This window comes from Toxotes jaculatrix, chromosome 12 (genome assembly GCF_017976425.1).
Source record: "Toxotes jaculatrix isolate fToxJac2 chromosome 12, fToxJac2.pri, whole genome shotgun sequence".
Classification (NCBI taxonomy): Eukaryota; Metazoa; Chordata; class Actinopteri; family Toxotidae; genus Toxotes; species Toxotes jaculatrix.
The window spans coordinates 12,431,584-12,455,357 of NC_054405.1; the positions used below are offsets into that span (position 1 = coordinate 12,431,584).

General features: G+C 40.3%; 1 protein-coding gene across 4 annotated transcripts; it reads left to right on the plus strand.

Moving 5' to 3' along the window:
* The first annotated feature begins 9,898 nt into the window (after positions 1-9,898).
* mepcea (methylphosphate capping enzyme a) lies at positions 9,899-19,621 on the plus strand. 4 transcript variants are annotated; one of them, XM_041051245.1, is made up of 5 exons: positions 9,899-10,498; positions 11,006-12,870; positions 14,650-14,868; positions 15,030-15,153; positions 15,245-19,621. In XM_041051245.1, the coding sequence occupies exons 2-5, from the start codon at positions 11,053-11,055 to the stop codon at positions 15,277-15,279; spliced, it is 2,196 nt and encodes a 731-aa protein (XP_040907179.1). In that variant the 5' UTR covers positions 9,899-10,498; positions 11,006-11,052; the 3' UTR covers positions 15,280-19,621. The 4 variants fall into 4 exon arrangements, with proteins under 4 accessions (XP_040907179.1, XP_040907182.1, XP_040907180.1 ...); XM_041051248.1 differs by having other exon boundaries at positions 9,899-10,343; XM_041051246.1 differs by having other exon boundaries at positions 9,899-10,215.
* The last annotated feature ends 4,153 nt before the right edge of the window (positions 19,622-23,774 follow it).

Here is a 23,774-nt window from a genome sequence, read left to right on the forward strand (position 1 = left end):
TTGTTTTTTCTTAAATAAAATCCATCAGGGCTGATTTCCAGATTTGGAAATGATATCAAATTAAAATATATATATATATAAAAGAAAACAATGATTTTTTTTTTCCTGAATTGCTGTCAGTTTATAAAAGTGAGTATAAAACTGTACAAAAGATTTATAAGCAGGCGGAGACGACAACCAAAACATTCACTGCGTTTGCCCTAATTTGCCTATGATGTCATCTTTTTCCTCTATCTCACCTGCGATTGGCTGACTGTCACAGCATCTGCTCAGTCTCATGGCTAGTGCTTCTAGCCCAAGGTGGAGGCCTATCTGAGGCTCTGTGAATCATGGCTGGTTGTCCTGACAACCCCTGTAATGTCGATTCCTTGTCGGAGAGTAATATGGCTGTTCTCTGACAGTGTTCACTCAAATGGAGAACCTGATGATTACAAGAACATAACATCCCCCATAATCCTTTATTCACATCAGAAAGTGGCCTTTGTGATTTTTTTTTTTTAAATAAATCACAACAATATTTTTAAGACATTTTGAAATTATTTGGATTACATTATTCAATAACTGTTGGTAAATGTCTAAAAATTGTAGTTATTTTATTTTATTTTATTTTATTTTGTTTTGTAACAATCATGGAACTTTCTGAGGTCTTACGGGTTTTAAATGCATTAAAAATCAGGAATAATCCCATGCACGTATTTTATGACAGTACATGTTTTTTCCGTCTTTGCAGGCTATAATGCAATGCCAGATTAAACCCAGCCAACTCTGACAAGGAAGAGAAATGCAAATGTGAATTTAGTTCAACAGTGGCATACAAACATTTTAAAGTTAAGAGAAGTTTTACTCTGACTCCCAACAGCAGACAGTTACACACAGTCAGTGACACAGTTAATACAGAAAAATGTCATAAAGCTCCTGGATCTGCAACAACACAACTACTAAAGCCTTTAAAACATGAAAAAAAAAACCCATTTTGGATAATATTGGCCTAAATGTGATCATTTCTGGACATCTATACTGCATCCAAGTTTATTTTTTGTCACATTTTGCTAATCCAATACTCCTGTGAGTTTAAAACAGCAGCAACCACTACTTCATTAATTTTCTATGCTTATGACTTTCCACTACATGTGACTGTAATTATGAATAGTCAGCATCACAGTGTGGCTGCCCCAGCAGGCATTTGGCTGATGGAGAGGAAATACCCTAGACAGGTCAGCTGTCCATCACAGGTCCAACACATGGACAGACAAACACTCTCAAACACGAGACACATTTAGAGTTATTGTTAACCTAACCCACATCTTTGGATTCAAGAGAAATCCATGCAAACACAGAAACATGCAAACTCCAGCAAGAGGAACTCTGCCCTTGAGGTGAACGTGCAAACCGCTAAGACACCATGCTGCCCCAGCTGGAACCAGGACTGATCAGTTCCTGTCTTTTGTATTCTCAGATATCCAAGCCTTTTTTCCTCCCATGGACCGAAGCAGCCAGAGCTTTGTGCTTTTGGTCCACTATGTTCATGCTGCCCATTACAGAGTGAATGTCATGGTATAATGGAGTTTTTTCCAAAGTTACAAAGGGCTGTTAGTTCACTAACTGAAACCCATCTGTTGCACACTCCTTCATCCAATCAACAGGGACAGCCCTAACATTTATGTGGCCCTGGCCAGAATCTGGACCAACCAACCAACAAAGAAATACCCACATAACCACTTCTGTACATGACTGGACTGAGGTATAAGCTCCAAATGGTGCTTCATTTCTTCTTTTACCTTTGTGTTAGCCTTCATTTTTGATTCAAATTTAACAGGTGAAATGAACAAAAGATTACAAGAAGAAGAGCAGATGTTTTGTACGCTGAAAGAGACTAACTACAATGGCGACAATGATTAGGGGGTTTACATGTCCCTTCACAACTATGTGTGTAACAATTGTGTCCTTTATACGTACTGAACCCATACCTGCTTCCTCACTGTAAGTTACCATAGATAAGAACGCATAAAATGTTTTAATTAAAGACCAGCACAACTGACTTATTTATTCGAGTGTCTCAAACTGTATCAGCTCCAGCAGCTGTATATTTACATTAATTTGACTGATGCAATATTTTCTCCATCTCCATTCCACATTCTGCTAAATGTGTGAAAATTATTTATAAACTTAGCCAAGTAACACTCAAGGCAGATCCGTTCTTAAAGCTCGGAAGTAAAAGCTCAGATCAGGAGCTGAGAGGACAACCTGCAGCGGCAGCGAGGAGGAGCATGATTTACTAGTATCCATAGGCTGCTGTCAGTGATCAGGTTTATATAATGAATCCTATAAATATCCTCGGAGGCAGAGCACATCTCCGTGGTGACATTTTGTAATAAGCCCTGTCTGGAATTTACAAGTGTTGTGGGCAGAGTCAGGAAAATTGCTTTCTGAATGAAACCTATGTAACCTACATATCTGTATAACCTACATATAACCTCGCCAATAATCTTATCACTAACATAATTATTTAGGTTCCTTGTGTTGAAGTCTTGTTAAGTGCATCTGAGTTTACAGTTACCAGCCTGTAATTTAAAACAGCCTTGTTATTTCACTGCAACCCATAATTCACTTAACACTGAAGTGTTACTTTCTTTGTACTAGACGTTGGTGTTAAAAACTATTTTCATCAATGTGGCATCAAGATTATCACACAAAATTACAAACAAGTGTGTATTACATCTATTGTCATGACATGAACATTATGTGAAGGGAAAGTGGGGAAAATACTAATAGAGTCAATTGCAAGTGGTTTTTAAGCCATACCAGAGGAGTGGTTTTATGGATGCCAATGTTGTTGTTCAGTGTTGGTCCAGATGAAAATATTACAATAATTAATGAATGAACCGTCATGACGTTTTGTCTAGGCATTCATGGTCCACAGAGGATGAATCCAGCTGCCTTTGTGATGCCCTGACTCTTCTTCACATTTATCCATAGTGCCCAGAAGATGTATCCTAAGTTGCTAGCACAGCTGCAGTCTCCTAGTCTTGGTTATAAGTTTATTTTGTAACGTATGTACAAGGGATTTAAAGGTTTGCACAACTTTTATTGGTTCTTTAGTTCCTTGAAAGGTTTTGCCTTCTGGGAATCAGGAAACATCACGTGTTTCTGCAATGTGCAAAACAAGTTTTCTCATTTTATGGCAACGAAGCTTTGCAATCCAGTTCAGTCTACTTGATCTGCTCGAGAATCCCTTTGGTTTACCAACTTGGCAAGGCCACCCATAAATTCCATCAACAGGCACATCATAAAATTTTGTTTGCAATGTGAATGTGAAATTTCATCACTGCTTGTGTGTGGCAGCATTTCCTGATGATCCTTCTTCATCAGTCCAAGAGGAATGTCTCATTCTGCAAAATGGAAGGAAGAAATTTGAGAAGATAGGTCCTTTGGTCTAAAATCAAATAATCATAGCACTGGGCAATCACTGCTGTATAAACCATATCAAATTATGGTTTAGATTATCATATTATGGTAGAGCTCACAGTGCCTTGGGAGGTAGAGGGAAGCTTCAGAGAGACTTGCAAGCCTCGCAGGAAACGATGATAAACGAGAAGAGATGAGGTGTGTGGGTGAATCCCACTGAACTAAACTTCAATTTCTGCTCCGGGCATCAATAAAATCTCTCACCTCTCACTTGTGCCTGAATATATGTACATCTTGTGATAACAACTAAGCAGTTTTCTTTTAGTTAATGCTGACATCAGGTAGTGAAATTTAGGAAGGCACACTGTATTAACTTTGACTAAATTCAGGAATAATATGACATGAATATACAGCATTATATGGTATCTGTCTAAGAGTGCTGGTGTCTGTGGATAAAACAGGAGAGAGAGGGCTGGTATGGACAGTGTATTAAATGCTCTTCGTTTTACCACATCAGATTAACTTCTGTAAGCCCTCCGCTGGTAACTTGGCATGTAAAAGATAATGGGTCACGCTCACTCATGCTACAGCCACACTCACAAATGAAAAAAAAAACACCACGCACAGTTTTTGTGTGTGTTGCCACAAAAGAGATTACCCCCAAAGGAATATAATTGAGGTTAGTAGGCCTCTATCCTGCTGATTATGGGTAACCTATTGATAGGTTACGCATTGGTCTTGCAGGAGCTAATTAAGTCCATTACCCTTTTTTTTTTTTAGAATTAAAAATGCTCAGCAGTAATGTAAGCGCTGTCAGCCAAGCGCAGTAATTACAGATTACAGTGTGGTTTAATGTGCACTTAACACCTTGGCTGTTTTGCCAAGATTTTAAATGTAGGGTATGTTACATGTTTCAACCTACCTACTCAGAGAGGATGCCGAAGCTAAGAGGGAGCATTTCATCTGACTCTTGCTACTGTGTGTTCTGGATTATAAATGCCGGTTTATGTCAACAAAGACAACTCCTCTGACCCCACACTGCTAATCTGTGGTTATCCACAGTGTGGGTGGTGGTGTAGAAGGTGGGTCTTATTGACATTTTGCCGTATCAGAGTCTTCTCTAACAACTGCGAGGCTGGTATGTGTTCAATGTGATATGGGTATAGTAGTTTTTCTATAAAACTAATACATGACGGGCCTGTGATACCAAACCAATTTGTGATATTTGTGCTGAAAAAATACAATGACATAAACTCTATTTTATTTGCAGTCAGTGTAGTATCACATCCTGGATGAAATACAATATCTTTCCACACAGCTGCCCAGGGAAAAGATTCAAGCTAAACTGCTGGGGTTTTTTTTTTTCCATTACAGAGCAACTTTTACCATTCAACATGCTTTAACCTCTGGATTGTAACACAGTCTGGCAAATCCGTTCTTAAGAGGGATTTGGGGATTTTTATTGGGGGGACATTTGTGTGACAGTGGACTGTACAGTATACAAATCCATCTTACACTTACATTATCTTGGACTTTAAAATGAGGCAACTCCAAACTACTTTATTATTAACATTGATAGGCATTGCAGTATATATTTAAAACAGCAAATATGTAAGCCATCAGCTACGATGATTAAACAGTAATCTATTAATTCATTCAAAATGTTATTTAGCAAACAGGCGACTGTAACATTTGGGGGAAAACTGCCATCATAAGATCTTATAGATAGCACATTGGTGTTAAATTGTGTGGATGATTTTATAATCCAGTTGTGCAGCATAGCAACACAGGTGTATCATTCAGTGTACGAGTGTGAAATCACACAGTTAAGTACTTTGAAACAGTCAACAAGGACATCAGCGCCGATGCTGCGAACACGATGCTCAGAGACACACCTTTGAATGTAAAACAGGTGTGGGGAGGCAAATGCGTAGCCTCTGGGGATTAGAGAGTTTGGTTGCCTGTAGCAATCAGTTATTATTCAGTAGTTATACAACTATTATTGAAAAAGAGATACCGTCACAGCATTAATGGTACACGTGTAGCACAATTCACTATCTCCATATATCACTAACAATCCAGTATGTTCTAATTAACCTTGTAATTATATGCCCTGCACACACACACACACGCACGCACACACACACACACACAAACACACACACACAAACACACACACACAATTTACATATTACCTTCCCTCATGGATATTCACAAACCACAGAGTATACATATTCACTTCCCCTTTGCTGACATTTCCGTGTTGAACACGCACTGCCGCACTCTTTAACTCTGCTCACTTGCCTGTCCTCAATCAAGCCTTGTGTCAATACCAGTCAGTGCATGGCGGCCTCGCACAGGAGCACCTATCAGCTCTCAGAGGGCAACACAGCACAGAAGTACTATCCATGACAACGCTGGTCTGAGCAAGCCCCTCCCACTGACAGCTGGCTTATTGTGCGCTGTGCCTCTGAAGCAGCCTTGTTTCCCTTTGCTTGGACAGTTCAATAACTAATCTCAATGCAGCCAGCAGCATGTAGCTTTGAAAATGAGGAGGGCAGGCCCGATGGAAAGTCATAATCTGCTTGTCCATGTTGTTGGGTAACTGGTAGGTTACCTTTTTCAGTTCACATGAGGATTCATAGATGGGTCAGAGATAGTGGACGCACCTTGGCTGCACAATAATAATAATAATAATAATAATAATAATAATAGTAATAAAAAAACAAACATGATGGACGGTTTTTCAAGTTGTAAAGAGATGGCATTTTCACCAAAGATGTCTTTGTGGCTTGTTGTTTCTTCAACTTTCTTTTTAGATATTACTGGTTTAGTTTTATGCAGCCAACAGCTTGTTCTGCACAGGTCTTAGGGAGCACGCCTGTAACCTAATTTAACTTTGAATATTTGCCAGTAAATAAGTTTTCTTTGACTATCTGCAGAACAATTTGGTTTGAAATCAAATTAATTATATCAAAGGTTGTCGTGGCACGTTTGCAATTATTCTTCCCAAGACTGCAAATGAAATTTTGATCTGCCATTTTATTGTCTGCTCCCCCACCTCAATAATGAAATTGAGAAAGGGGGTAGCTATAGTTGGGTCTGTGTCCTTCAGTTGATTCATCCATCTGTCACATCTCAGACAACCAATTTTGACTAAGCTCAGTGAGGATGATGAATGTCAATAAAGCTATACTAATTAGTTCCACGTCCACTACTTTCAGTTCAGTATATGAAAGATCTGTGACACTGAAAACCATTTAGTGGACAATTTTTTAAACATCTTACAAATGGAAGCCTTGATTTTACTGTTTTTGTGCTTTTCTTATTTTACTTTTGTGATGTGCTATTAGATTCAGTTTAAATGTAAACAGAAATCGAAACGCAGATGTCTTTGGAAAAATTTTATTGATAATAGGATTTTTCAAAAAGATAAAAGATTAAAAAAAACACTTGAAAAAGAATATTGACCTGTCGAGCCATCCCACAGCCGACGGTTACTTACACTGAGATCACACATTGAATCTGAACTGGACTCACAGCAGAACAAACGACGGATCGCCCTGATGTTACTGCACACAGGGCACGCGAGCTCTGTCACATGTAGGCTAATGAACAGCAGGCTCGTGCTCTTGATGGAGGAGTCTTTTGGGCCACAAGAACCGTGTGTACTCACCACTTTCTGCTTGGACACACACAAACAATGGGACACGTCTGGAGTGCTTGGGGCCCAAACCCTGAGGAAGGGCAGATGGTGTCCGGGATCGAGGACCGCACCCCCATTAACATGAGAAAAGAGAGGGACAGAGGCGGGGGAACAGGTACCCTCTCTCCTATTTTCCCCTTCTATAGAGATTAAGAGAGGGGGTGACTCATTTACCCAACAGAGTCTGTGGCACTGATTTGGAACCCAATTAGGAGCATGCTGTCATCTCAGCAGCAGAGAATATCAAGCGTGGGGATCCTGTTTTAATAAAAAAAAAAAAAAAAGTCCCATCTACAGTTGCATAAAAAATGCAGTTTTTCTTATCCATATTTAAGGGTTCCAGGTCATCTTTTATTTAGGAAATTTCATTTTGCATGTGCCATATTAGCCTCCAAGAATAAGTGACTCAAGATTAGTAGAACATTATGGCTGAAGACAAAATATTTGAGGTTTTTATTGCAAACAGTATGTTCTGGTGCATGTGGCTACAGTTCCTATTGAGTTGCTGTCATTTTTGAGAGAATAAGCAGTCATGTGATTTTTTTTTAAATTTAATTATACCCTTCTTTTTAAATGCCAGCAGGTGGTTAAATCTGTAAAATGTCTTTTCATCTGTGTAAATGTCAGATTTAAGTGGATATACATAGTGGGTTTTCACATTAGTGGGTAATACATAGAGTTAAAGCTGGTACAGAACTTACTGATCATTGTTGGGGAACATTATTGTTGTTTAAAAAAAAAAAAGCAATTAAAAAAGCAAGAATATATTGCAGTAACAACTTTCTATTTTCCTGAGCGTTCCTGGACCTCGTAAATTTATTTTTCAGTTTACAGTCATCATGAAACCTCTGATAATTCAGAGAAAGTAGTGCACAAAAAAAGTCCAGCTCATAGTGTCAATAAAGAAACTGCATTAAAAAAAAAAGCAAAACCTCGCCAGATTCCTTGAGGGTTGGTACTGTTTTCCTTTCTTTTCACTGGAGGCATCTTTTACCTAAAAACATAAACGTTCCTGTTGCCACAGCTGCAGATTTCTGGGGCTGGAGCCTCTCTCTGGGCGGAATGAGGCCGCTCTGTTGTTCTGACTCATTTGTCAAGCCAACCACAATGTGAGAACTTCTCATGACCACAATATTACTTTCTAAGAAGAAATGTATTGCTTCATCTCTTGTATTCCAAAATAAACCAACTCGCTGGGAAAGCTGGACAGCAACATTTCAAGTTTCAGTTTGCAGCGATGCACTAACAGAATCATTATGACTTCATTCAAACAGTATGATTAAATAGAAAAGACTAAAAAGGAGGGAAAGAGAGAACTGAATACTGCGAAGGTGTATTTTTCCAGGTTTTCATGCATGGTCTATGGTGAACTGTTTATTTTTAAACCCATATTTGTCTCCCTCTAGTGGCCATTTGGAGGAGTGCTGAAATCCAGTAAATTCAGATGTCCTCCTGCCCACCTTCAGCACAGTATTTCCTTACATAATTGTGACCCCACATTGACTAAGGAATACTGAGGAAAACACAAACTAACAGAGATAGTCAACACAGCTTATACTGAGATCTTAATGGGATAGAACTTGATAGACAGTTGATTATTAGCATGGGACTTAGTAAACAAAGTAGTTTGCATAGACTCTAGAAACAGTGATGTTTGCCAGTTTTGCTCTTTTGTTACAGTATAAGATCACAAAACAACATATGAGTAATTTTACATAAACACAAATAGTTGTATAAGCAGTAAATCTGCATAAAGCATGTAATTTGTGTGTATGAAATGGTATTAATTTATATCATTAGATGAAAAACTCACTGATTCCTCACCACCAGGAGGTGAAGATTCAGAGCACAGGGATGATCCAGAGACAGGTGGGTCACAGAATAAAATCATCTAGAGATTTTCTTTTTAGCGTTAGCAGCACTGACCAGTTTACTGCTGCAAACTAGGACCACTGTATACCTTCAACCTGAGGGCAAAACATTGGTCTTTAACAAACCCTGCAATGGCTGCAGTGGTGAACACCCACACATATGTGGAGATGGAAGTGACAAGAAGCTGCCCTGCTACCTCAGCAAAATGTCCTCTTATTTCACACCAAGAGCTCTAATTTCAGGCTTATTCTTGATACTGGTGAGTGGAACAATGATAGGATGAACAAGCCTACCTTGTAGTTTGTGGCCTTGAAGACAACTGTGAAGGTGTCATCAAACTAAAACCAAACCACCAACAACTGGTTTGTAGATTGTAGCCATGATTGTAGCCATCTCAGTACAGTGGTCTTGTTTTTTGTTTGATCAAAAATTTTAAATATTATATCAGTTTATGTTATGTATGAAAATATCTCCGTTACTTATGAAAACTTCAATGAATATTTAAACTCATTGTTATGTACAGTTATAACTATATTTTGAGTTGGAAAATATATTTAAAGCACAAAACGGGCCTAACATTGCAAGTTGCGTGGACTTGATCGATGTGTTGATTCATCGATTTACATAAATTAATTGTCAACAATTTCTAACTATTAAGTAATTTATTAAGGAAACAAAAAAAAAAAAACACAATTTCTGAACTGTTGTTTATAAATAGTGATGTGCATCCTCTGACCAAACAACTGATCGATTTTTTTTAATAGTTGACCTATTCATCGATAAGGAACATAATCGCTGGTCTCAGCGCTCGACCAGCATGAGGATAAGAGAGGGACTCATTATAATATCCCAGAGACTGAGTCCTCCTCACCACCTTGTAGGCACCAGTCAGAGATCTCCGCCCCAGTCATCTTGGGCTACTGCTCGGAGCCCGGATGCGCCGCCATGCCGACTCTATCAGCGAGTGGAATAATTTATTCACCAACCTGCCTGACACTGGGCGACTAGGAGTTTGACTGAAGAAGTCGACGAGACAGTTTGGAGGACAGAGGAGCCTTTACGGCGGACAGGGTGGCGCGGAATATCCGCGCTGTGCTTCCCTGCGTGTTTAGCGTGGCTTGCCACCGTTGCATTGATGTAGGGACACTTGTGTGCTAGCTACGCTAACATTAGCTCGAGTCGAGGGAGTGCGGAGTAGTGACAGTCCGGCCGGAGGCGGGGAGAACTGCGAGGTGAGACTGTTATTTTGGTGGTGACTACACTGTGGACTGTACGCGAATAGGTGGCCATCTGGAAGATAGTATCACTTACCATAAATGTGGCTCACGATTTTAAGGGGTTCGGGTAGCAGCGTATCGAGGTGGGTACTTCACTGTTTGTCTAGTATCGCTTTTTGGCCGGAGTGGAGCTGAACGTTTACTCGACGTTTCAGTCTCCTGGCCCGCGATAGAGAAGCTAAGAGCTAGCTTGCTAACAGGATAACTGTCCAAACACAGAGACTCCCAAACTTTTCAGGTCAGTAACCCCACCTGAGCAGTCACGCCTCAGATGTAAAATCCTCCGTCTCATAGTGGTGTAGTCTTTGAGACTGTGCGTTTTAAGTGAGACTTTTGTTGGTAGTGCAACATTATGTGTGGAAATGACAGTGGAAAGTAAAGGGTTATATTGTAAATACCCCTCTGTAAATATAAAGTGACTGACCACGACGTGAACTTCAGCTGACCCTGACCCGCTTTATTTATTTTATTTCATTTAATTTATTTTTATTTTATTTTATTTGTCTCCTGCAAGTCCCTGGACTTAGGTTTGAGGATCCCAAAAGTATAACCTAGTAGTAATGTTAGCCAACATAGGCTGGTGTGAGTGACTTTAGATTGCAGTTCTAAGTGTGTGAGATTGCAGCAACATGGAAACACCTCTTTTGTGCAATATTGTTCACCACACTTGAAATGATTTATGCCACTCAGTAGAGTAGATTATTTCAAAGGTTTTCATTTAACTGATTTTCTCTGTGACTTTCAGATCTAGAAAAATTTCCATGTCTGCATCAGCTCCGGAAACCAAAAGAGATGTCTGTTGATGAGGATACTGTAAAAACTGGCAGTCCACAGGCCAGCTCAACTTCATCTCTGCAGCTCTCAGATTGTACTGGAGGTTACAGCAGTATATCTGTAATGGTTGAGGGTACCGCAGCCACCCCTGACTTTGCAGCTGCGTGTCCTGTCCCGGGCACTGCAGCCTCACCTAAACACACCAGCACAACTGACACACTTACCCACACAGACAATGCCGGACAGAGAGCCAGAGGGAACGAGAATAACATCAATCGCAGGAACAGCTTTCATCATTCCAAACAGCAGCAACAAACAAAACTAACGAAACGGCGCAACACAGCAAATTCTAGTTTCAAGCATCCGACATCTGGCAAGAGGAGACGACGGGCCAACTCTGAGAGTGACTCCGTCCTGCCTACCAACTTCCTTCTGGGTGGGAACATTTTTGACCCACTGAATCTGAACAGCCTGCTGGATGAGGAGGTCAACAAGGCACTGAATGCAGAGACGCCCAAATCCTCCCCACTACCGGCGAAGAGTCGAGACCCTGTGGAGATCCTTATCCCCAGAGATATCACAGATCCGCTGAACCTGAATAGCGGGATAGCAGACAGTAGCTTTTTGGTGTCCCCCTACAAGAGTGGTGGCAGAAAGAGACACCGCAACAGACACCATGGAGGAGGAGGAGGAGGTGGAAGTGGCAGTGTTGGTGGGATTTCAACCACACAGATCAACCTCTCAGAATCAGGAAAAAGTGAGGTCAAAACTACCACCTCCACACCGCTTCCAGGTATGTTAGCTTCATGTTCTGCACTAGATGTCTCCAAAGAGTCCAACAGTTTCTCCAGCGTCACAGGGGATTCCCATGAACCCTCAGCTGACAACTCTGCCAGCTGCAAAGAAGAGATGTCATCTGTATCTATGGAGGATTCCACTTCCTCTGTGTCAGGAGGACCAAACCATCACACTAGCAGACGCAAGCGTAGGCGCAACTCCGGCAAAATGGAGCCCCCTGTGACCCACTCTACCCCCATTGGAAAGTCAGGATCTGGAGACAGAAGTTCTGGTACAGGAGGACAGAGAAATTCTCAGTCTTTCCACACACCAAGAAGTGGTCCTAAAACAGGCCCAGGAGGCCGCCAGCACCAGCAGCCCCACCACCAGGCAAAGGAGCAACAGAAGAAAAAGTTCCAGTATGGGAACTACAACAAGTATTATGGCTACCGTAACCCAGGTGCTAGTGAGGATCCGCGTATACGCGTGCTTCGTCCAGAATGGTTTGAAGGTAAAGACGTACTGGATTTGGGATGCAACTCAGGCCACCTAACACTTTACATTGCCAAAATGTTAAGACCTGCCCGCATATTGGGCCTGGATATTGACAGTGGTCTGGTACACGCAGCCCGAAAGAACATCAGACATTATCTGTCTGAGCTGCAGACCCAAGAGGCCAGGCGTGCAATGCAGGAGAAAAAGAGCACTAAACAAGAGGAGAGGAATGGAAATGAGAGTCACACAGGCACAGAAAGGAAGCACAATGAAGCCGAGAGCAGGGATGAAAATGGGAAACCAGTGAAAGGAGAAAGTGGCCCTGCAGAGACTGTAAATGACAATGACTCCTGTCACACAGATGAGGCAGGGACCCAGAGGCAGGACAGCAAAACAGAGGAAATGGAGCAGGAAGATTGTGATTCACCCCCCACTGATCACTCGGTGAGCTGCTCTTTTCCTATGTCCCTACGGATTTCCAGGGGGCCCATTGCTGCACCTCCGCTAACAGAAACATCCACTACACAGCCTGGGGAGTTCCCCTCGAATGTGTCCTTCATCAAGGTAAGACAGTATTCTATGTGTGTGAACATCTGGTGCAGCGTGCATGAGGTTGCCATGTTACTGCATCTCGGGAGCCTAGATGAAAGTATAATCAAATTCATTATTTCACGGTGTGATGCTGCTTGCATCATATATATTCATTAAGACTAGGGAAACAGCACGATGTAAAGAAACTAGCCCTTAAACATATCCAAACAGACCAATGAAGAAAAAGACTGCATGTTAGGGGAAGCTCTCTGAGTTCTGACTGGCTTCACCAGAGGATGTGATAGAATTTGTGCACCCACTTATTCTCCCTGGGACCTGATGACGATGATAATGATAATTGTCTTGTGTCTAAATCAGGAGTAGCACTGTCTCAGCACAGTCACTTTTGCTATACCCTGCACCATGCTTCTTATCCAGAGAATACACATATAGTAATAACTTACTAGGAAAATGAATAGCACATAGCTTTGAACTGTATGCAAATTAGATTTATGTTTTAAATGATTGTTATTAGGTTAGTTTGCATGATTGGATGCAGTGTTTAAGTTTTGTTTAACTAAAGAGACTCAGCTCTTTGTCAAAAAAAGAAAATAACATATCAGCCTTATATGAAGTAAATGGGTTGTTGAGCATCTCATAGTTTCATTATCAAGATGGAAGCATCTGCACCATTTTCATTTTCTGAGTTACTTCATTTACAGTAATCTTAAGTTTATCTCCACCGCCTCAGACTGTGAGTATGGATGGAGTTCCCACTAGTTTGCCACCCTTCGATTTGTGTGTGTGTGTGTGTGTTGCACACCTTGGTGTGCGTGTTTGTTTCCAACAGGGAGGCTCCCTAGGCTCCGAAGCTGCCGGTGATGTTGGGAAGGGAATTGAAAGAGGGAAGCAGCAAAGAGGCAGCACTGTCATTTCTTTTCACCAGATCAGTGTTGTTTCTAATGGCATCAGCCTTTCTCTTGCTGCCCTTCATTGAGAATTTGACATATATTTTCCGACAGCGTTTCTTTTATCAACATAAATATTTCTCATTTTATTGTTTTAGTCACTATGGAAGTTGCTTGACTCCACTGGCCTTTTGCCCACAGGTTTTGTGGAGGCAGCTACATGAAATGGTTAGATGCAGAAACTGTAGTGTCTCTGAATGAAATCGATAACTCTGCCCCCCCCCCTGCTTTGAGCATTAGAGATAACGGCAGCGTAGCACAGAGCCTATCCTGTAAATCAGTGAAAGGCCTCAAGACGAGCGCCTGAGCCCCCTCAGTGTTCACAATACCACATGGATTTGAAAGAGAAGTGTCAGGCTGTGCAGTATTTGTTTGACAAGCCTTCACTGGTATCAAGTAGGAGTGTGGAAAACGGAAGGGAAACATACTTGATATATATTTATATATTTAATATAGCAGGTGGTTTTTTTTTTTAATTGCTTATTTCTAAATTCTTTATAAATTCCTGAATTATAAAAATTACATGATACAGTTTCAGTGATTAGGAGGAAAAGTCTTGATCCTTCTATAACCCTGGCGTAAAACATATCCCCTCTAATTAGTAACAACTGTTCTTCTCCTGAGGAAATGAAACTATAGAGTTGCAGATCAGTCGACGGACCTGTGCATCACTTCACTCCACACCATTCAAATGAGATTTTCATTTTCGAGTTTGTCACCTGTGGCCATCATCCTGATGTGTTTGAGAAATGTTTGAGAATTAGTCTTTACTTTATGACAACCATAGCCCTGAATTTCTCAGAAATGTCCGTGTTTTTCTCACTGCACCTCTTCTCTCCTTTAGGCAAATTATGTACTGGAGGATGATAATCTGCTTCTGACTCAGCGGCCAGAGTACGACGTGATCCTGTGCCTGAGCCTCACCAAATGGGTTCACCTGAACTGGGGAGATAGTGGCCTCAAGCGGCTCTTCAAGAGAGTCTACAGACATCTCCGTCCTGGAGGCTTGTTCATCCTGGAGCCACAGCCGTGGGAGTCCTATGTGAGGAGGAAGAAGCTGACTGTAAGAAACTTTGATGACAGAGCTGTTGTGATTCATAACCATGACTTCTGTAACAAATCCGATGTGTCTGGATAGTGGCAACATTCAGTGATTTTTAAAGCTTGGCTGTTTTACCCAAATATAAGAAATATTTGTTTGTTTTTTTTCCTTTCACTTGACAGGATAATATCAGCAGGAATTATCACAGCATTCGCCTCAAGCCTGAGCAGTTTTCATCATACCTTACAACTGAGGTGGGCTTCACCAGTTTCGAGTTCCTTGGGGCTCCCAAATGTTCAATAAGAGGTAAATAATTTGTCAGAGTAAGTTTATGACCTGCTTGTTATTTACCACTGAAGCTTGATACCATGTTCAACTCTTCTTTCCATCGTGACAGGTTTTCAGAGGCCAATCTACTTATTTCACAAATGACCGCTCCTGCCTTGAAGATCATTGAATGTGAGTAGCCTAAACCACCACCATACATACAAGCCAGCCAGCTGCCCTGACTGCGAGGAGTCATCGTGAATCCAGCTTTTCAGACGCTGAAGATGAAATTCAGAAAGGAGAAATGGGGACCAAAAGTGGAATTTGTTTTGTAAAGGCGAGATCTGTCGAGAAGAGGCACCTATCAGAATTTTCTGTGACTACAAATTCTTAACAAAAAGAAAAAAGGCATGGGGTGAACTCAGATTGGAGTCTACAATGTGTAACGTGGAGCCAGGCATCATAGCTGGGCCAGACTGTGGAAGATGTGATCATCCGATCAGTTCTTTGGACTGTCCCTGTGCTAATGATGCCCCAGTTTTGAAGCACGGCCATAACACGTGTTTGAATACCTTTGGCCATATAACTTTACTCTCATGATCTTGTTCTGTGCCACCACATCAACATACATACGTATTAGGGTTGGGGGATAAGGCAGACTTTTCCAGTTGGCTACCATTACCACCTGAAATGGCCATAGCTGGTGTTACTCATCAAATCAGCCCGCTGCATCACGGCAGTTCAGTGCTGGATTATAAAGCCATTAAGTCTTTTTAGAAGTCTCAGTGGAGCACTGGTAAAGGACACTGTGCAGGGCTGTAGGTGAATGAAGCCCCATGTTGCCGCCTCCATTGTAACCACTGATGGCATAGAAAATGTTGTTAGCTGTTAAATACTTGCATTGTGTTTGAAGGCATGAATCCTCTTGCATCAAACATATAAATGCACGTATTTTGGTGATTTCTAAAACAGCCAAGCTGAGTCCATCAGCCATAGTCAGTCTATCACTAATAGCTGATGTATTTGTCACATCTCCCAGCCCTAGTATATAGTTTGTTTTGTCATTATTTTTGCAAAATGGGCCTAAGAGCTGAGTGAATTTAAATTTGTCACAGAGCTGTCAAAATGTATTACATTGCATTTTGAAGCAGACAATACCAAAAGCTTCTAAATTGCACAAGCTGAAGACCTGTGAAAAGTGGCTTGTCTAAGTGATAAGGATGCACAGTGAGAGAGGTACACTCAAAATAGCCAAAACGGCAAACATCCTTTGAAATGCTGAATGTTAACCCAGTCCATGATGTGAAAGCGTTGCCCCTCTTTTTTCCCCTTTATGCATCACCACATCGCCCACACAGTGAAACCTTTTCTACAGCTTAAGTGAAAGGAGCTGTATAGAGGTAATGATGGTAAGTCAGGGCCCATAGCGACAGTCAGTTCCTTTTAAAAATGATGAATAACGATAGTCACCAAATATTAGAATCTGTCACTTTACATAGAGACAGCATACAGTTCAACAAGCCTCACTGTGTTTGGGAAGAAGAATCTCAAACCTGACATCAGCTAAAATGTTAAATCCCCAAGTGCAAGCTGAAAAATCTGATGTCTGCATTTTCAAGAAAAGGAGTTCGGGCTGTTTTGAGTGTGAACTTTCACCATTTAGGAAGCAGCAGATCACTTCATGGGTTCTTTAAGTCTTTTTGATGCTCCATCCTAATGGTAGGGGGCACATTTGAGCTGTGATGACACCCGGGTGTTGAACTCCGCTCAAGATAATTCAGCACAGAGACCACAAGGACTATTTTGCAAAGTAGATCTGTAGCATGCAGTGATCTATTTCTTTTCTTTTTTTAATGACAGTTAAGCCATAGCCCTTCTTTATGTGTTGTTTACAACGTCCTTCATGAGGTGCTGACTGAGCATATAATTGAGAGTGAAACTGAAGGCAGAGCCCTGTTATTAGAGAGTTGCTACAGCGTCTTCAGTGTTGTATAAATCTGGCACATGCATAGTCTTGTGTGGTCTGATCATCACTACTGGACAGGCATTCATTCAAACAGCATCTGAATCCCTTACATTACTCTGGTGCTTTTGTAGCTCCTGAGTTATACACATCTTCTGTGAGGGTGGACAAAATTTTACATTTGTAGAAAATGGATTGTCACTAAAAGGAGTGGAGAATATCCATGTGACTTTTAACCAAATTTGAATATTAATATGCTGTTTGTATTGAAGTGCTGCCAAAATGTTTTATGGGTCTTTTGCTCTCGAATTTGACAAAACATACCATCATCATCTTAGTCTTTGGCCTAATGAGGACGGTTATGAGTTACAGGTAGTCTGTCTTTGTGATTGTGTCTTTCTTGGGGTGCACTGAGCACCGTTCATCTACAACCTTTCATTTGAAGTGACTGGGACAGAAAATCTTCCTTTTTGTTTTTTTTTCTTGTGACTGGTTCAATCACAGCGTTTGGCACACTAGGGTAGGAGATGATGGACGATGTATGTTTCTGTTTTAGTATGTGATCAATGTAAATAAGTTTGCAAATTTTTGTTCTACTGTTCATAACTGCTTTTGTCATTTTCCAGTGGATTTGTTTTTGTTTTCAAATGTTTGCTGCCAATTTTCACGTCAGAGGTCAGAGCTATCGTCCTAAAACGGATCGCTAATCCAGCTCTGTAACAACAAATGAAAATGTACATTGCAAAGTTCTGATGTGTCTGCTCTTTTCTGTCCTTGGCAGGCACATGGATTGTTAGATTAGCTCTTTTTTTTTTTTTTTATAAACTGTTTGAAAGGAGCATTTGTGTTAGTGCACTCTCATTTCACTTCATTTGACATGTAGACGTTTTAAAATTCTTCAGAAATGAGAATTTTCATCAGACTTTTTATAACAAGTTGTGGAACACTGAGCAACCTATAAAATGAAGCTTCAGGTTACATTTTGATTAAAAAGTGAATTGGCCTCAACCTCAGTTGGCCCAACAGACACAGGGCACCAAATCACACCTTTCTCCTAAGCTAAGACAATCGGATTCTCAGGCTTAGATCAGCCCACTGCTGTAATTTCAAGGGCATTTTGCTTTTTTTTGCATTAACAAATGTTTTAATTTTTGCAGGTCTCATAATAAGCAGTTTATTTGAAAGAGCTCATTTTTGTTTTACCACCAATGTTTAAAGATTGCACCTTACTGTCTCAGCAGCGGTATCTTACCGATTTTAACCCAGTAGGCCTGACTTGTAAGTCCAGGTGTTCAAGCTAAAGCATGTCTTTGCTGGAGATGTGAAATTACATGTTGTTAAATGCAGTGCTGTATAAACTTTTTGTACTTCCCTTGAGGTTTTGCACCAAGTTGTGTGAAGTCACGAACAAAATTAAATTACACTAAAAAACAGGGTGTAAGAAATGTAACACCCACTTTTATCAACAGGGTGTGAAACCATGAGAAATATTACTATCTACTATATATCTATTTCAAAACCTACGATGGTCACATCTCATATTCAGGTTATAGTTTACAGTACATTTTTTTGCTTCTTGAAAATTCTAATTCTGCCATTTTAGCCAGCAGAAATCGATTCCAGGTGAAGTTGAGAGTAGGATAGGTTGAAGTAAAGAAAAGATGTGAGAGCTTTAGGGTCCACGTCTTTGTGTTGCAAAGAAAACAAAAGGTAGATATGACAAGATAAATTGCATAATACAATATTTGAAATTGTATTGTTTATTGCCATGTATTTACAAGTTTTGTATTTGCAACGTGAAGACTGGGACCCATTCCAAGAAAGAGATCAATGAATTACAACATTTGGTTATCTGGCATTTTGCTGAGATAAATAGCTGCTCTTTTATTGAACAACATAATGAAGGTCATTTAGTAATCCTGCTTTGTGCAACAGATCTTTGGATGCTGCAGAAAGTAAACCAGATACTACACCCTTATATCATAAAGAGCATTTTTCACTGTTAACTGTCTAAAACTTGTAGCTACAGCCTGATTATAGGATTTGAGCAACATTCATGATGAAATGTTGATTAAAACAAAATATTTGTCAGAAACACAATGAAGCCCTGAAATCCACAATGGTCGTATGTACAGTTGCGTATCCGCTTCACATTTATTGGAAGTTTTGTAACATGACAACACATAACACAGCTAAAACTGGGTTGTCTTATAGGGAAAACAAAGAATATCTCTTTAGAGCACAACAAATGCATAAATTCAAGGGGTGTACAATTTTTTAAATGGCACTAGAATTCACCTCCTCATGTTGAATTTGCACTGATATGACTCGAGGGAAATAAAACTAGTTCAGTACATTTTTTTGCAGCTGAAGTTGATGTTTTACATGTACCTTAACTTTCCTAGAATCAGTTTTATGGAATAAACTGTTGGAATAAAATACCCCCTCTGTCAGGGAAGCTTTTAATTTTCATGCCTCTGAACAACAAGGTATATCTGAATGTTTCTCTGTGTTTAACATTTTAATTGATTAAAAGTGATTCCAGATTTGGTGGTTCAGTATTTGCTTATACAGCACATAATACGGTTATGTATTGTGGGTGGGAGTAGGTACAGACATTGAGGTATAAACCTGTTATGCTGGGTTGCCAGCTTTTGGTAAGTTAAAAGCGAATATATCTGTGACCTCTTTTGAGTTCTCGCTGTTGCTGTAATAAAGGGAAAAGTTATTTCCGACAGTTTATATCTCCCTATAAAAGACTAAATGATTATCAAAGACAAAGGCCTACAGTCCAAAGTTTGGTTGGAACAGGGTGTGGACACAAAGGACCAAACCTGTGCATTATTATACGAGCCAATACAACAGCATCCCGGTGATAGTGTCTATTGCACTGCTTTTTGGTGGATTGCATAATATTATGTGGGTGTTACTTCTGTTGTGTGGTACAGTGGCCGTCATTAAGCATTCATTCATCTTAATTTTTTATGCTTTTCTACTTCTGGTTGTTAGAAATAGTCCATTTTTAAACATAATATTACTTATCAAGTGTCTGCACACACTCGTATACATGAATTCAGACTCCATGCTGCAAAGCCTCTAAACTGACCTTAGAGACGTATTGTTTGATATTGTTTCCTTACAATTTCTCTTCAAATTGACAGTCGGTTAGCATATTGAATGAAAGGTGACACGGTTCAAGATTCATGTCAGAGCAAGAGGTGACAAAAACATCAAAGATCCACTCTAACAGAGCTTCAGAGATCCTCTTCAGGAGAACTTGCTAGAAGGACAACCCTGTCTGCAGTCCTCCATCTCTCAGGCCTGTGTGGCTGTAAAAGCGAAAGGCTTATGAAGCTCTACTCTACTCTAGAGCTTGTATAATGGTATTTAATGGACCCTGAGAGCATGAGTGAAAAAATGTTCTCTGGTTGGATACCACAGAAGTTAAACTGTAGCCCGAATGTCAAGGGCTACTTCAAATGAAAGTCAGGTATTGCTCATCTCCTGGATAGTCCCCTCCGGTGAAGGACTTAGTGGAAGGACATAGTGGTGTCAGCATCCTGAGAGCTGCTTCACGAGCGCAGGCTGTGTGAGACTAGTCAAGACTGAGGGAACGATGGACATAGCAAAATACAAATCTTCTTAAAGAGAATATCATCCAGAGGGCACAAAACATCTGACCTGAGCAAATCTCACCTTAATATCATGACTGAAAATTACCACCACCGCTTTGCTAGGGGAGTACAGGAACATTACTGGAAGCTGTAAAAGGATTTTTTGTTGAGGCTATAAAGTTTACACACTGCCATCTAGTGATGTAGAATCCATTTTATTTTATTTACTTATTGTCAATAAAAAAAAATCATTGTAATCTCTGAACTGCTTCTCAACACCAAAGCAGAAGCTATGTTTTTTTTACATGATAGGATTATAAAGGTGAATGCTCAAATGGTGTAATTTTAGTGTATATAATGGAGACAAGTCATTCAGTTTGCCAAAAGCATGTTCACATATACTTACCAGGAAAGACTCCACTGAAATGCACATTGTTAAAATCAAGTGTCAGCTCTTTGATTTCTTCTCCAAGTGTTCAATTTATAATTAAAGTCACTATTTTATTTTGATAGGTCAATCATGCATGAGGAACTGCACAAGAAAACCCTCAACCGGGACTCAAATTATTTCCTCTGCAATGTTAAAGGTCATAGTATCATTCTATTGAATGTAGAAGTATGTGGATAGTTTGTCTTCAGCATCTTAAAACTTTGAATTCCCTGCAGTACCACAGATCCACACAGTTCAAAAATACTTCCATCCTGTTATAATTTTCATTTTTAAGCTGTTGCTCTCAGCTTTGTGAAGACAGACAGCCTCGTGTAAACAGGTTTGTGGGGGTTTACCCCTTTGTAGTTTGGTCACGCTGCGCTGTCTGAATAGTACAAATATTCAACCCAGATGACAATGCAGGGCACAATACAGTGGCTCCTGTTTACAAATAGCATCCATGCCTTTAACACCTACAAGCCTGAGCCAGTCATCAACCATCTTCAGGTCCTGGCTCAGTAAACAGTGGTGCAACATCCAGAAACCGAATGGATGCTAAAATTCTTGAATCATATAGTTAGTCAGTATTTTATAATTTGTTATGAAAGGCTTTTTGTCGTCCAGTAACAAATTCAGGTGAGTAAATTTGTTTTCAGCTGACAGTTAAGTTCCGCCCCCCAAAAAAGATATAATAAAAGTCCAAAGCCAAAGTTCACCAGCAAAGACATTTGACCACACGATGATCTGAGATAGGCAGCAATATGACAATGATTTTGCTTTGCAATCGTGACTGGTGCATTGTGACGTTGTCCATCTGGTCCAGACAGTGCTGTCCAGACAGACAGACACACAGACAGACAGAGCAGTGAGATAACATAAACACAGACGAGAGACATAACACTTCATTCACAAAAGCTCTATTCCATCACAGCTATTTAGGTCAGTCACTTGACCATTATTGTCTCCTGACAGTACAGCGCCGAGCGAAAGCATGCCAGACTCAACTCAGACTGCTTTCCATGCTGTTATTTCCCCAAGGTCAAGCCAAGTGGGTAATGGGCTGCGTATAGGGACAATATTACAAATGTTTTTCAAAGTACAAAGTCAGTGCATTACTTTGCATTTTATTTGGGACAATTTGATTAAAGCTGAGAGTGTTTATCGTCCTAACCTAACAGCAACAAACCAAACATCATTGCATTTATTTTCATGCATTTATTGGCAACTCTGCATTTCAGAGTGAAGAAACAACTGTTCGCAAAGGCCTGATAATGAAACATCATTAAATGTGCGGTACAGGATCAGTCACGCCACATTTCAGGCAACAGTGTGAGCAATACAACTGCAGGGACACACCTAACAGCTATAAATGAATTAAGTCTAACTATATAAAGTCCACTTCAAAAGCACTAATTGTCAGATCCCACAGCATGTTAGGAGTCCAAGAGGGACTGATTGAGAGAATGGTTTATGGTTTCAGAATGGTTTATCCAGACGAATGCTGTGTCAGTTACCAGGATCCCAGCTACCTGACCTGAAGATGTCAGCCCTCGAGCTGGGACATCTTTTGCGGGTGTCACTAGATGACAGGTGCTAAGACCGCATAGCACAACACCTGAAAATGAGAACAGTACAACTTAAGTGAATGTCACTTTTAGCAATAATTTCTCTTTACCCTCTTTACAGTACATGTTTATGTTTTGCTAAAACTCATGCAGTGTTGTCTTTATAATAAAAGCACAAATATTACAAAGCTGTGGGCAGTTCTACCTGTATCTTCGAGGGCAACCGTGATGTCCAACGATGTACTCCTGAGCATAGCAGAACCGTCTGCAGAGTCCTCTATACCCACATGTCCAGTACTGCATTTCTGGATCATTGCCTGTAGCTAATTAAAGAAGAATCACAATAATGTTCTAATATTCCTGGTGAATATGAGCTTAATTTGATGACCTTTTCATAAACTGTAATCACAATAAATGCTTTACTCTTATAAAGAAATTAACAAAATTTAAATTACTTAATGGCTAAGAAGACTGTCACATTGTGTTTTTGTGATTTGTTTTTCCACACAAACAGGACCCATATGAGCACAGTGAAGTTTGAGCTTTTGTCATATCATGATTTGTTTCATTTGATCTCACACAGTAAGAAAATGGTTGTATCTGTTGCTTACCCTCCCCGGCTGCGAGCATCAGTAGGAGCACAAGGAGAACCAAGCTCGGTCCCTTCATGTCTGGGTACCAATAAGCTTTCAGACACTGCTGTTGACAGGCTGATGCTGCATTTATACAGCATTTCAACCACGGGGGAGGAGTCGGTCATGCTCTGTCCAAATCACAATAACAAAGTATCGCTGAATGATGGGAGTCTGAGGGCTGAGGGTCAGGACTATCAGCTTACTCAGCTTAGTCAACAGCTGCTGCATCTTGAGAATTTGAGATTGCTTTTAGGCATTTTACAAAGAGCCATAGTGTAATTTCCTCTCGATGTGCAAAACTATTCTTTATTATTCGACCTGCCCCGTGATTTAGAGATACAAGTACTCTGTACTGTTCACCAACACAGACATCTAAATGAGAAAGGGACATTTGTTTGGTATTGTACTTACATACACCTCTATGGCTGGACAGAGGAGTAAACATAGACCACA

Excerpts from the sequence above, each read along its gene's own strand:
- mepcea (XM_041051245.1), top strand. The coding sequence starts at position 11,053 with ATGTCTGTTGATGAGGATACTGTAAAAACTGGCAGTCCACAGGCCAGC. Across the intron at positions 14,869-15,029 it reads TGAGGAGGAAGAAGCTGACT|GATAATATCAGCAGGAATTA; the intron begins GTAAGAAACTTT and ends TTCACTTGACAG. Across the intron at positions 15,154-15,244 it reads TCCCAAATGTTCAATAAGAG|GTTTTCAGAGGCCAATCTAC; the intron begins GTAAATAATTTG and ends CCATCGTGACAG.